The 13,237-nt window shown below is 35.3% G+C and overlaps 1 protein-coding gene across 5 annotated transcripts in view; it reads left to right on the forward strand.

Moving 5' to 3' along the window:
• The window catches only part of LOC135622707 (uncharacterized), a 75,606-nt gene that overhangs the window by 30,009 nt on the left and 32,360 nt on the right, over positions 1-13,237 (forward strand). For all 5 annotated transcript variants that reach the window (XM_065124768.1, XM_065124769.1, XM_065124773.1 and 2 more), the window contains 10 exons: positions 363-476; positions 734-918; positions 1,948-2,056; positions 2,142-2,285; positions 5,024-5,299; positions 5,519-6,199; positions 8,430-8,645; positions 11,039-11,139; positions 11,254-11,549; positions 11,679-11,763. In XM_065124768.1, the coding sequence (XP_064980840.1) occupies positions 363-476; positions 734-918; positions 1,948-2,056; positions 2,142-2,285; positions 5,024-5,299; positions 5,519-6,199; positions 8,430-8,645; positions 11,039-11,139; positions 11,254-11,549; positions 11,679-11,763 (2,207 nt within the window). The remainder of the gene's footprint in view (positions 1-362; positions 477-733; positions 919-1,947; positions 2,057-2,141; positions 2,286-5,023; positions 5,300-5,518; positions 6,200-8,429; positions 8,646-11,038; positions 11,140-11,253; positions 11,550-11,678; positions 11,764-13,237) is intronic.

Below are 13,237 nucleotides of genomic sequence, written 5' to 3' on the forward strand. Positions count from 1 at the left end.
CTTACTAAATGACATGCAATAGTTGCTATATAAGAAGTGATAATGTTGATGGAACATGTTATAATCCATTGTCAGACAGATATGGTACTTAAGCACAACACTGTGTTCCATTGTAGAGCACTGGGAAAATAATATAAGAGATATATCATGTGTTGGTATTATGTTGGTTTTGTTGATGTTTGTGGTTGGACTGGTAAATGCTAGTTGATAGTGTTTGATATTTGAATCCTTGACGGCTATTATTGCCCTCTTTCTTGGTCAATCTGCAGAATATTTGGTTATGCTATTGTTGATTAGAAATGTATTTTGTTGTGTGTAATTCAGTGGCTAACAAATTGTTCTCTATCTTCTCTTTTGTCCAGTTCACATTCCACTCTTACAGTACTGAAGATGACGATTACCAAGGGCATGATTACAGCTTGAGTGGACGTCTTTCAGCAGTACGCATTGTTTTTCTGTACCGTTTTGTTCAGGAGGTATGTGATTGCTTAAGTGACCAGCATTACTTGCTTTTACTCTGTGAATCCTCAAATTCTTGGAAGCCTCATGCCCAATCTTGCATGCTTCACTGTCATGGTCAATCGTGTGCATGAAGCAATTGTGAGGCTTACACTTAGATGGCTTCATAGCATACTTCATTTCAGGGCTTTATTGAGTTTAATTCTCTTTTGTGATTGGCTAATCTCCTTTCAGAGTCTGTGCTGATATTCAATGTCCACCCAAAAACATGCAGATAACTTCATATTTTATGGAGCTTGCTTCTCCGCACACTGAAGAAGCAATTAAGCTTGTGGACAAGGTTGGGGGTTTTGAATGGCTTATTCAGAAATATGAGATCGATGGTGCAACTGCTGTTAAACTGGACCTATCCTTGGACACTCCAATAATTATTGTGCCCATGAATTCCATGAGTAATGAGTTCGTATCTGTGATCCTATTACCAAAAACACTGTTGGATTCTGCTTAACATACCTTGCTAGCTAAATTTTCCCTTGGCATGCATCTTTGTATCATGCAATGATATGCTAGTGCATGCTGATGCATGTCACTCTGTCATGTAATGCTGTCGCATCATATTCACTGACATGCAACAAAAGACCTGCTACATGCTTTCTCTGGAGGGTATGCACCATTTGGAGAGCTGGCTAGTATGGGCTTGGCACGTGACAATTTAACCTTTGCTCATCCAACATTGTGTTTCATTAGTGTGCTCTTTTTTAAATAATTGATGGCTGTATACAAAAGGAGTGAGCTTTTGTATTACTTAAATCATAAGACTTATCAGTGAATCCCGCCTTTTCTTTTTATACTTTTGTAAAAGTTAGGTCCCTTTTGTTTTTTATTATAGAAGAATGTTATTACGTTGCTTGAATCAATGAAAACTTTTTGGTGGATTCCCATTTTCTTTTAATTTTTTCACGAAAGTCCTCAAAACTTTGAACTTTTCTTATGGATTCTTAGTTATTTTTGGGACCCTAATACACAAATAATTACAAATTTGGTCATGAAATGACCAGGTGGAAAAATATTGTTCTCTCTTTTTGTTTTCTGGGTTTGTTGTTGTGGCTATAGGCCCTTCAAAGTCCAAATAAATAATTGCATTTTTTTATGTACAACATCATGGTGCTTTTTTTGTTCTTTCTATAAGAAATATTATGTTTCTTGGTATCTATAACGTTAGACTTCTTTAGTATAAATTTTATATCTATTCGTAGTAAAGAACTATAGATGACCTATGAACGTGAGAAGACTAGTTCTGTGATACTCTGGTTTCTGCATTGGACTATGAACTGTTATGGAAGTTCAATGTGGTGGATGAATATTGCTTTTCATCCACCCAAAATTATTTAGAATATCTAGTTATTTTGTGAGCTGTTTATATTGCAGTGCTTACTATTCACTGCTTTCTAATTAGTGGAAGTCTACATACAACTCTATTTGGTGCAGTTATATGCAACTAGATCTTGGACAACTCCAAGTGAAGAACAGTTTTAGTTGGCATGGTTGCAAGGAAAACAATCCCTCAGCTATACATCTTGATATTCTTCATGCTGAGGTATTTCTGTAATGTGGAACAACTTTCACATTCTATGGTGTCTTAAAGTGAGCAGCACCAGACTGTATAATATTTAAACTTGCAGATTCATGGAATTAACATGGCAGTTGGAGTTGGTGGAGTTTTAGGGAAACCTTTGATACGAGAAGGTCATGGTATTCATATTGAGGTGCGACGAAGCTTGAGAGATGTCTTCCGTAAAGTTCCAAACATTTCTCTGAAAGTACAGGTGATTATTCTATTTATTATAATCTTGTCTATTTATATATAATCTCTCTATTCATAAAATGATGTCTCATTTGTTCAGTTGGTAATTCTTTGTTTCATAATTTGGTTGGACTGTTAGTATATTTCATGAAATGAACGTTTTGGATAAACAATCTTCATGTTCATAGTTGTTTATTTGCTATTTGTAATTTTGCATACTGTTTAAGTTGCAGAAAGTGAGATAATTTGTTTCTCCTCGAGTACAATTGAGTGTTCGTTTGGAGATGTTTTGTATGTTAGGCTGAAATCTATTTCATAATTGTTTTGACTGGTTATTGTACACAGATTCTATGCTACAGCAAATCCTTGTTGGACTGTTTCAGTTTTAAATGTGTTTAGTAGTGGATTGTGGGCAACTGGACACTGCTATGTTTTGCTAGTTCTAAGTCAAACCATGCAGTTGGAGGAACCACTCACTATATTTGTCAGTTTTTGTTTGTTATCTTTGTCTGTGTTAATTAAGTTGTAAATACAGATTGTTATCATCCTTTGTGTGACTTTAATTTATGAGTTGTCTGTGTCCTGCATTATTTTATCTATCTTGGTGGAATCATTTTCTTAATTGTTGTGCTGGTACATAGAGTATGTTATACTTATACTGAACATGTTGAAGTGACAGACAAGGTAATCCACATTTTCAATTTAACATGATATAACATCTTTCACAGGTTTAAGCACATCAAACTAAAGTGTCAAATAGCTGAAAGATGATTAAATCTATAAATTAGTGAGAAAGTGAGAAAGATAGGAGATTATGAGTTGGAAGATGAAGATTAGAAGCTGAAAGAAATATCCATCATGTCACAAGGTCACTGGGCCTTAAATAATACTTTTCTTCCATCCAAAACTTAAGGTCATGCATATTCCCATCTAAGACAAACAACGCACTGCTTTTAAAACTATGTAAGACATGGACTTCATCTCCTCATTACCGAACTTTTCTAAAATCTCTAAAAATGAGATTTCTACCTTATGTTATCATCTTTTCCAAGTAAACAAAGGTAAAAACAAATTAATCATGAGATCAAACTTATCCTACACAAGTACAACTTTTAAAAATTAATGCAAAAATATCACACTAAAACTAAATACGTAACAATAATTAATTGTTTCTACACTCAACGAAGCTAAAAAATCCTTTGACTTCTTTAATTGAATGAATTAATTTGTTTTCCATGTCATGGAGCTCATCCTTGATATATCATGGTGGAGTCTTACTGGTTTTGAACAGCAAAATTTTCTTGGACTAACTCACTGTTGAATCATATGAAACCATTGTATTTTTGTAACTTGAGAATAGGAAATCCACAAGCAAAATTAAAAGGTAAATGACCAAGAATGGAATTCAAGCTGGAAAGAAATAGATACAAGATAGTGTTCTCTTTCTTGAAATTCTCCGCATTCTTGCTCTAGTATCAAAAATGATGTAAGAACTAACAGATAAGAACTGAAACAACAAATGACTTTTAAGTCTATGAAATAAGAGTGGCAAAGTGAGGGCTATGAGATTATGGATTGAAAAATATAAGAATATGGAAGAAATACTCATCCTAGAGAGGAAGCAGATAAGAATGCCACAAGGCCTATAGAAACACTGTTTCCTTCATCCAAAAAATTATCGTCATAAATATTTCAGCCACCTAAGGACTTTATTTTTATTTTAGTACAACAGTTCTGCTATTTTCGAGATTGGTTAAGATAGAAATTTTATCTTTTTCCTCTTTTCTAAATAAACAAAATAATAAGGTAAGACACCAAACCCAAAATCTAAAATTACATACTGAAAACTTAAAAGTTCTCTGAATGATATCGAAAGTTAAAAACTCAAAAGTTCTCTGAAAGGTAACAAATATCTAATCCAGATTCAATCAAACTAAAATAACTTCTGATTGAGATACATCATAACACTTAGTGGACCTTTTTAGTTTTGAATACTGGTTAGAGAATGCTCATTCTTTTTTATTATGGTTTTAGGACCAAGTTTAGGACATTCTTTATTGAACATTGGTTCCTAACTCATGTAGATTGACATATATTGGTATTCCTTCAGGTTTATACCATATCAACATAGTTTAAGCACTCATGGGTTAAAATTGCGTGGAAGTTTTTTGATGTTGTCTCAGACTTTAATTTCTAAACTGAATCTTTTGATCTTTGTTGTTTTGTTGCACTAGTCTGTGTTAATACCTTCTGGTGTGGTATGATCCAGTGCCATGCTAAACAACATTTGCCTTTGTGGGACTAAAACAACTGGAAAGTTGGCCTAGTATGTATTGGCACCTTTAACATAGTTATTACATGTCAGACTTGGTTGTCATCTCCAAGTTTAAAGCCTAGTGGTGGAAAATTGGTGTGATGGACAAAATTAAAACTCTTGATTCACACTTAATACTTTCTAATGGCAGCATGTTTTAATTGCTTAGGAATTTGGGCTGTATGCAGATGTTGGGTCAAGGAAAGTACTTATGTATCTTCACCCTTTCTTTTTCTTCAGAATCTTACTCTCTTGTACTCATTATTTATTGTCCTTTATGATTTTTGGTGATAGACTCTATCTTTTTCCTCAAAAAAAAAAAAATGGAAACCACATAGTTTAATATGTGATAATTCTTTTTCTTGTAAGTAGTGCAGCTTCTGAAATTGCTTCCAAACATATTTGTGTTGAATAATTTTGATATAATTTTGACTTTTATTTTGCAGATTGGCTTACTGCATGGTATCATGTCTGATAAGGAATACGCTATCATAATAAACTGTATTTACATGAACATTTCAGAAGTGCCTAAACTTCCCCCAAGTTTTCGTGACAATTTAACTGGAATGAAGGAGTCTATTCGTATGATTGCTGATAAAGTCAATTTGAACAGTCAAATCTTACTCTCTCGTACTGTGATTATTCTAGCTGTTGAGGTTCATGATGCTTTGTTGGAGCTACGCAATGACCACGAAGAGGAATCTCCTTTAGCTCGGATAGCTGTAATCTTCTCTGAGCCCTCAAAAACTTCTATATTATTTTTTTTGTATTATGCTTGTGTTTTTTTTTTTTATAATGTTTGTACGTTTTAGAATAGTATTTTTTTTCTTATTGGCAAAAAATATTCTAGTTACTACAGAACTCTTTACACTTGTATGGTGACCAGTGACCTTCTGCACTTTTGTAGAGTTTGTTTCCTGAAATGCTTCTTATGTTGGCAGTTAGAAGGTCTTTGGGTTTCATATAGGTCAACATCCTTTTCTGAAGCGGACCTCTATGTGACAATTCCCAAATTATCTGTGCTGGATATACGTCCTGATACAAAACCTGAAATGCGACTGATGCTTGGCTCTCACACGAATATATATAAGCCCGGTTTGCTTAATCTTGGACCTGGTGGAACTGATTTGACAATCCCAAAAGATGGTGTGCCTGCCAAGAATCTGGAAAGTGCAACTGATACTGGTGCTTCATACTTGACAATGCTGATATTGGATTATCGATGGCGTGCATCTTTTCAATCCATTGTGATCAGAATTCAGCAACCACGTGTTCTTGTTGTTATAGATTTTCTTCTTGCAGTTGCTGAATTTTTTGTGCCTAGTTTGGGTTCCATTACAGGCAGGGAGGAGACTATGAATCCAAAGAACGACGCGCTGATCAATTCAGATGACATAATACTTTCAGGATCTCTTTACATGCAGAGAGATGAGGTTGTACACCTCTCGCCTAGAAGACAGTTAATAGTAGATGGTTGTGCTTCTAGTGAGTTCATTTATGATGGTGGTGGAGGTACACTATCTTTAAGTGAGGAATATGACATAAAAGGACAGTCATATACTGGACCTATTATAATAATTGGACGTGGAAAGAAATTGAGATTCAGGAATGTAAAGATTGAGGTATCTGTTTTCCTTTTATAATCTTGCAATATCACTGCAGTAGCTGGCTCCCATGGATAGCATGATTTCCCTCTTGCAATGCAATATACTTATAGTTTTGCTAGGTTAATTTGATGGGAATTCTGAGCTGTCACTTGATTCAGAGCATGGTTTGAAATACCATTGCTGGAAGCCTGGAACAATTTGGTTGCATCATATTCTCTTATAGTTTTTTAATATATGGCCTAGGAAGAGACTGCAATTTTTTGTCTCATATCTGCTGCATGTTGAATGATTCCTTTTTAGATTATCCAGCTTGCTCTATTATGTTATGGTTATTTGTCATGAAGTTAGTTACATATTACTGCTTCAATGTTTCAATATAAGAAGCTTGCATATTACTTGTTTGAAAAACCTTTTTTTTGTAAGATGTATCAGCCAAACAGATCTATTCTCTTGTTACTCATCAGCTTGCCTATTGTCTACTATCATATATGTTTACTTCCCTGTGTTGATCATTAGATCCCCTTAAATTTCAACTTAGTATGGAAATTCTGGATATGATTTGCTTGTTAAGTTGACCACATTTTTTGTCTCATTTTTGGATGGTGATGTAATGGCTAACATGAGGGCTTTTTGGGATCATCCTTCTTCAAAAGAGTATTTGAACTTCAGGAAGTGGGTTCTATCCTCTAGCTTTTAATTCTCTCTCAAGTTGCGATATGGACCGAGCATGGGCAGAAATTGACCATGATATTAGTTGCTACATTATGTTCATCCCCTCATCAGGCCTATGGTTATTAAGAGACCAAAGCAAGGAACACAATCTCGAGGGCTGGACCCATACTGGTGCAGGCCTAGATCCGTACACGTCACGGCCATACCAGTGTACTATGTGTAGGTGCATTGGTACGTACTGTGTATAAAAAAAAGTATGAAAAGAAGTCTGAAAAATAAAAAAGGAAGTATCAGGCATACTGCTCGATTTACCCTGGTGTGCATGCTTGTAAGTTATCAGACCACACCAATCTGTACCAGATGGTATTGCAAATCATGGACCAAACCATATAGCTTGTCTAGCTCTTTGAAAGCTGTATACTCATTTTAGAGATGATGGGACAGGTAGCATTATGGAAGCACATTTTGGGATGTCCAGCTAACATGCTACAGGATCAGTCAAGTAGTGGTTAACCTCTATCTATAGGGGCAGTTAATGTGAATCTTTTCTTTTGTAGCCTAAGTATTTGTTTGTCATATTCTTTAGGGTGACAAATGTTGTTATTGTAGATCCATGATGATGATGCAAAATCCTTTTTTTGCCTAAAGTAAAATCGTATCAGTACTAAATAGAGAATCTCTAAGGGCTCCCATACTATACAAAGCCTCCTATTCTAGTTATAGATGCAAGACTCAAGAGGGTAGTCAAAAGAACCTACAGTGTTTCTCTTGTAGGCTTTTATTAATGATGAACGCAAAGGGTCTCATTAAACTTATCGTACCAGATAAAGTTGAAGTAGTTTGTGTCTTTTTAGGCTTTCTTTTGTGATGAGTGCAGAGGGACTCATCTAAAATTTTGTCCCTACTAAAGATGAAATATAGTGTCTGTTGGCTCCTATGTTGTCAATTTTTAGTGGGGAGCTGCTGATGGTTTTCCCATTTAGAGAGATGTGATATCTCATCATTGGCCAATCTACTTGCAGGAGCTATTCTATCACATTTTCCATGTTATGACTTTGGCAAAGTATGAACAGTGTAGAATTGTCTCAGATTCATTGTTAAGTGGCATATGCAGAACCTTTTGAATATCTGCTTCTACTAGTTAGCTAACCAGAAAGGATGGATGATTCATTGTGTAAGTACATATACTGGATGTAAAATTATCTTTTCAATTTAGGGTTCCCTCCTGTGGGACATTCTAGATTTATATCCATCAATAGTTCTCAATGTTGGAGCTAAAATGAGTTCTAGAACTTTATTGGAGTTGCTGGATATTTTTCAGTCTGTATTATGTTGACCATTTTGTATGACATATCATATTTTTCCTTGTTTGCTGTTTTTTAATTAATGCTGATGCCTTATCATTTGCCTCCTGTGTTTTTTCTAATAGAACTTGTCTTTTTACGGTTAAATTTGGTTATCAACTTATATCTTGGTTATAGACTCTGTCCTGCTGTGGTTGTTGTTATTATCACGACATGTGGCAAACTTTTTTCCCTGTAGGTGACTTGTTTTTATTTTGTGTATTCATCAGAATGGTGCATTGTTGAGAAAGTGTACGTACCTGAATAATGGTAGCAGCTATTCAGTGTCTGCAGATGATGGGGTTGAGATTTCTTTATTGGATAGTTTGACATCTGATATAGCCAAGCTGGGTTCTGCTGAAACTCAAGGCCAACAGACAAATGATCCAATTGCTGATATAAGTGCTACTTCAAGTCAAATACTTAGTTTTACGTTTGAAGCTCAGGTACACAGTATTTGTGCATGCTTGTATTAGTTTCTCAAGCCATATCATTGACTTTTGTAATTTGCCTTCTCTAGCTTTTTCATGACTACTTGCTAGCAAAACGTGTAAATGAGATTACGAGGTTTAACAGCACAAGGGGATTTGACTGACCATTATACATGCAAATGCGATTGATTGATGTGCTTCTGGAATAAAGAAACAAAAAAAAAGGAAAAGAAGAAAAAAAGAGCTCAATTTGACCCAACGGTACACATTAAGTGGTGTAGTTGGCATAGCACAACAGTTTAGAAAACCATATTGAGTGATGAACTCCTAGATTTTTTTTTTCCTGAGTCCTCTAATTGTGCCCCTAATTGATGTATTTAGCAAGGAACGATGTTTTTATCAAGAAACATTGTCTCGTGTCTTGTTGGTAGGCCTCATACCAATATGTACCAGTGTACCATAACTTAGTACACTGGTGCATAATGGTATACCATGTGTTGGTATATCAGAACATATTGGTGTACGTTGGCACATTGGTACATCGGTACCATGTGTTAGTACATACCAGTGTTTTGTAGAGGGTCAAAAAATGGTCCAAAATTGAGAAATATATTTTTGGTTTTTTCTCCTAATTTCTTAGTATGTAAGTTATTTAGATAAGAATAAAATGTATCTAAGCCATTAATTAATAGAAATTCTAGGTTAATACGATGAAAAAATAAATGAGAGTAAGTGAGCGAGCGGAGTGAGAATGAGAGTGAGCAAAATAGGGGAGAGGGAGGAGGATTTAAAGTGTCAAAACAGGTCCAATGATCAATTTAACTGTTGGGAGCTGGATTGATTTGAGAGGAGACTGGTATGATCAAAATCCGATCATTGCTATATTATACCATTACCAATCCGTATTGGTCAGTAACAGTCAAATTTGAATTGTCTCGAACGATACAAGAGGCATACCACGTGGTACATAACAGTGTACTTCTGAGCGGGCTGGTCCGTGTACCGATTAGTTGATGGACTTGTACATACCATCTGATACAGTATGGGTTCTACATAAAACCATTTGTTGCTGCACACTCCTGTATTCATTTATGGCATTGCTGTTATTGTTTAGGAAGGAAATGAGTTGACTACTGCCTAACCTTTGCCTAAAGAAAACAAGACACAATGGCATCTGAGTTTCTTTCCTGCTCCATCCATTTTTCCTCAATTTCTCTATCTTTGTGGTGACCCTGATTCTCTATCATTGTCCCTGACGCTGTATAGCTTCAGCTTAGTCCTTTATTTTATATCTTTGATTCATGCTGGATGAGTTGATCAGGTCTATTGGCCACTTTTGTCTAATTTGAGCCGGTGAGACAAGCTGAGCTGTTGGACCCACAGGACCAAGTTGACTGGCATGACACATTACTTTGCCTTGTTGAAAAGGTGTTAGCAATTGCCCTTGCTATGAAATTTGCTAAATACATTGTTCAAAAAGTATTAAGAACTAATAAAATCTTTTATGAACTAACAAAAATCTTGGATATACAATGGCTAAGTAGCTGTTGGGCATAAATCATTAGGTCAAGGCGCTATAGCTATCATATAAATGTTAGAAAAGTAGACTAGACGGAAAAGATTGAGAGTTGCTACTTGATGGAGACATGCAAGGAGAGCAGTGTAAGAACTTCTTGAATGGAACATTAATATTCTAAGGAAGAAATTTGTTTGTTTTGGATCTTTCTGCTTGAAAGTTGATCCCATGTTAAACATGTAGGAGTAGAATCCTTGTTTTATCCCCCATTTGTGTATTTTCTCTATCTCTTCTCCTTCTCATCCATGTACTTCTAAAATCTTGGTGAAATAAAATGATTGGTTTTTATATCAAGAAAAGGGACTGGAAGTAGAGGTGGAAAAACAATATGCTTTGCTTTCCTTGCCTCAAAAAGCTGAGAGCAGTATACCTAAAGTGGATAAGTGCATTTACTTTGTCTTTTCTGTCCACTTTGTTCCTCTGAACTAAATGATAAATGACAGTTAGAAGAACCAAGTTGCCCTATGAGTTGCAGTTTTGTTTGATTAAGTTACAATATATCTGAAAAGTTAGCTTGTCTAAGGAGATGGTTTTGGGATTAAAATGATTAGTAGAAAATCTGAACTATGTATCTTTCATAATGTGATGGAGGAGAATTAACTTCTTATTATGTAATCTTGTTTTTCCCCTCTCATGCTTTGCTTTAGGATATCTATTGCCTAGACGAGTTCTTTGTAGTCATGTTTGATACTTGCTGTTTAATATCTACTGGTATTTGATGATTGACTTTACTAAGTGAGATTATTGAGCTGTATTCTTATAGATACATCATGAAACCTGACAGGAGGGAACACTGTCGCTATTGATGTTTGTGTTTCCTTGTCTATTGCAGATTATCTCTTCAGAATTTACCTTCTATGATAGTTCAAAACTGTATAATGATTCCTTGCATGTTGAGAAGTTACTCCGTGCAAAGATGGACTTAAGTTTCATGTAAGTGTTCACATTCACTAAATTGATTATAGGGTAATTTTCTCTTATCATTTTCCAGAAATAGCCGATCCTATTATATTCGTTTCACATTTTGTTCAAAATTTTTCTTGACAGGTATGCTTCAAAAGAAAATGACACATGGGTTCGATCCCTCGTGAAAGATCTCACTGTTGAAGCCGGTTCAGGTCTTGTTGTTCTAGCACCAGTTGATATTTCAGGAGGATATACCTCTGTCAAGGAGAAGACAAATATATCCATCACATCTACAGATATATGCATCCACTTGTCTCTTAGTGTTGCTTCTCTCTTACTTAAATTGCAAAACGAGGCTCTTGCTGCATTGCAATTTGGTAATGTTAATCCTTTGGCTTCTTGTACCAACTTCAAACAAATATGGGCATCACCAAAAGGTTATGATTGTTTTATTACTTGTTTTCATGTCTTTCAGTTTAGAAAATTCAGATTTACACTTAGGTGTTATTATATTTGTATAATCTTTGGTTGTCATGCTCTTATCCTTCATTAGTCAATTGTTGCAGGAGACCTTCCTGGATACAATCTCACATTTTGGAGGCCCCAAGCTCCTCCTAATTATTCTATTCTGGGTGATTGTGTAACATCAAGGTATGTAGACTTCAGTGAGATAAGAAAATTGCTAAGGGTTACCCTTCTATATTTTGGTGCTATTTAAGAATTTTTCTGAAGAGCAATTATCTCATGTTCACCATCACTTAAGTGTGCAAGTATTATGCTAGTCTAATACAACTCTGGAATCTCACTAACACAAACCTGCTGCCTAGCATTGGGAGTGTGGTAGCAAATTAAGTGAATTGGATCCGATTTGATACATATTCAGGTATCCAGTTAGAACTAATACAATCTGATATTTAAATAGTTACTCAATCTGTAGTATTATAGCATGTGGATTGAGGTTGATCTGTTTTGATGACAATCCAAATAGGTTTCTTGTATTATGTATATCGTATATATTGAAATCTAACTGTTGACATCACACATGGAACCCTAACATGAAGTCTTCCTATCTGGCTTCTATCACCTTCTACTTTAATTCGGTCTATGCTGAATCCAACTTGACTTGATCAATTCTAGTGACTAAATAAGCAACCCAATCCAATGATCTGATCCAATTATATTTTCTTTGGTTTGATCTATGGGTCGTCTTACCGGTCCATACCGGTATATCAACCAGCTGTTGGTACGGTATGTACCGAAATGTATTGACTATCGAGTATACCAACACATAGTACATGGGGGCATAATGATGTACTACTCATTCCAATCCCCTATTGGATCGATATGAACTGCCTGTACCGAGTGGTATGTCGTGTTACGATGAGCCTTTGTTTGATCTATGTCCAACAGTTTATAGACCTATGTACAAACACATATGGTTTTTAACTATACTATTATTATATTGGCATGATTAGCCTACTTGACACATCAATCCTTTGTTATTATATCGATATATCTAGAATGTAAATCCTAATTGTCAAAGGAATCATGAAATGGTTAGGATCTCAATGATGGCAAAAGATCCATGTAGTCAACCCCTAATAGTTGGGACTTACGGCTTTGTTGTTGTTATTATAGTTGAAGTGGTCAGGATAACTATTACCTTTTCTCATTTTGTCTTGAGATTTCCATTACATGTATTAGTATAGCATGACTTTTGACATATGCATGAACTTTGGATTTGTAATTATAAGGTATGTGATTTTATATTTTGGTCGAACTAGTACATATTAGTCGGTATATATTGATCTGACAAAGGATTGGTAGTAGATCATATAATCTGGTTGGTATTCTTTTTTTTTTTTCTCATTTGAATTGGGTGGTACATGAGGGTCTACCATCGAATATACAGGTATCCTATCAGCCAATAAAGTGTCAGAGTTAGTATCAGATCAATGTGTTGAAGGCTTGAAGCCTTGTTTTTCATTATTGAATATTAAAAAAACAAAAATGTTAGGGTTTCTGAAAGGTGTATGAAGTCTGGGACTAACACACTTGTCTAGTTGACCCCGATAGATGGGACGGTTTGGTGCCATTAGCATATTGATCCAGCCAATGACTGGTA

Source organism: Musa acuminata, chromosome BXJ2-9 (genome assembly GCF_036884655.1).
Source record: "Musa acuminata AAA Group cultivar baxijiao chromosome BXJ2-9, Cavendish_Baxijiao_AAA, whole genome shotgun sequence".
Classification (NCBI taxonomy): Eukaryota; Viridiplantae; Streptophyta; class Magnoliopsida; order Zingiberales; family Musaceae; genus Musa; species Musa acuminata.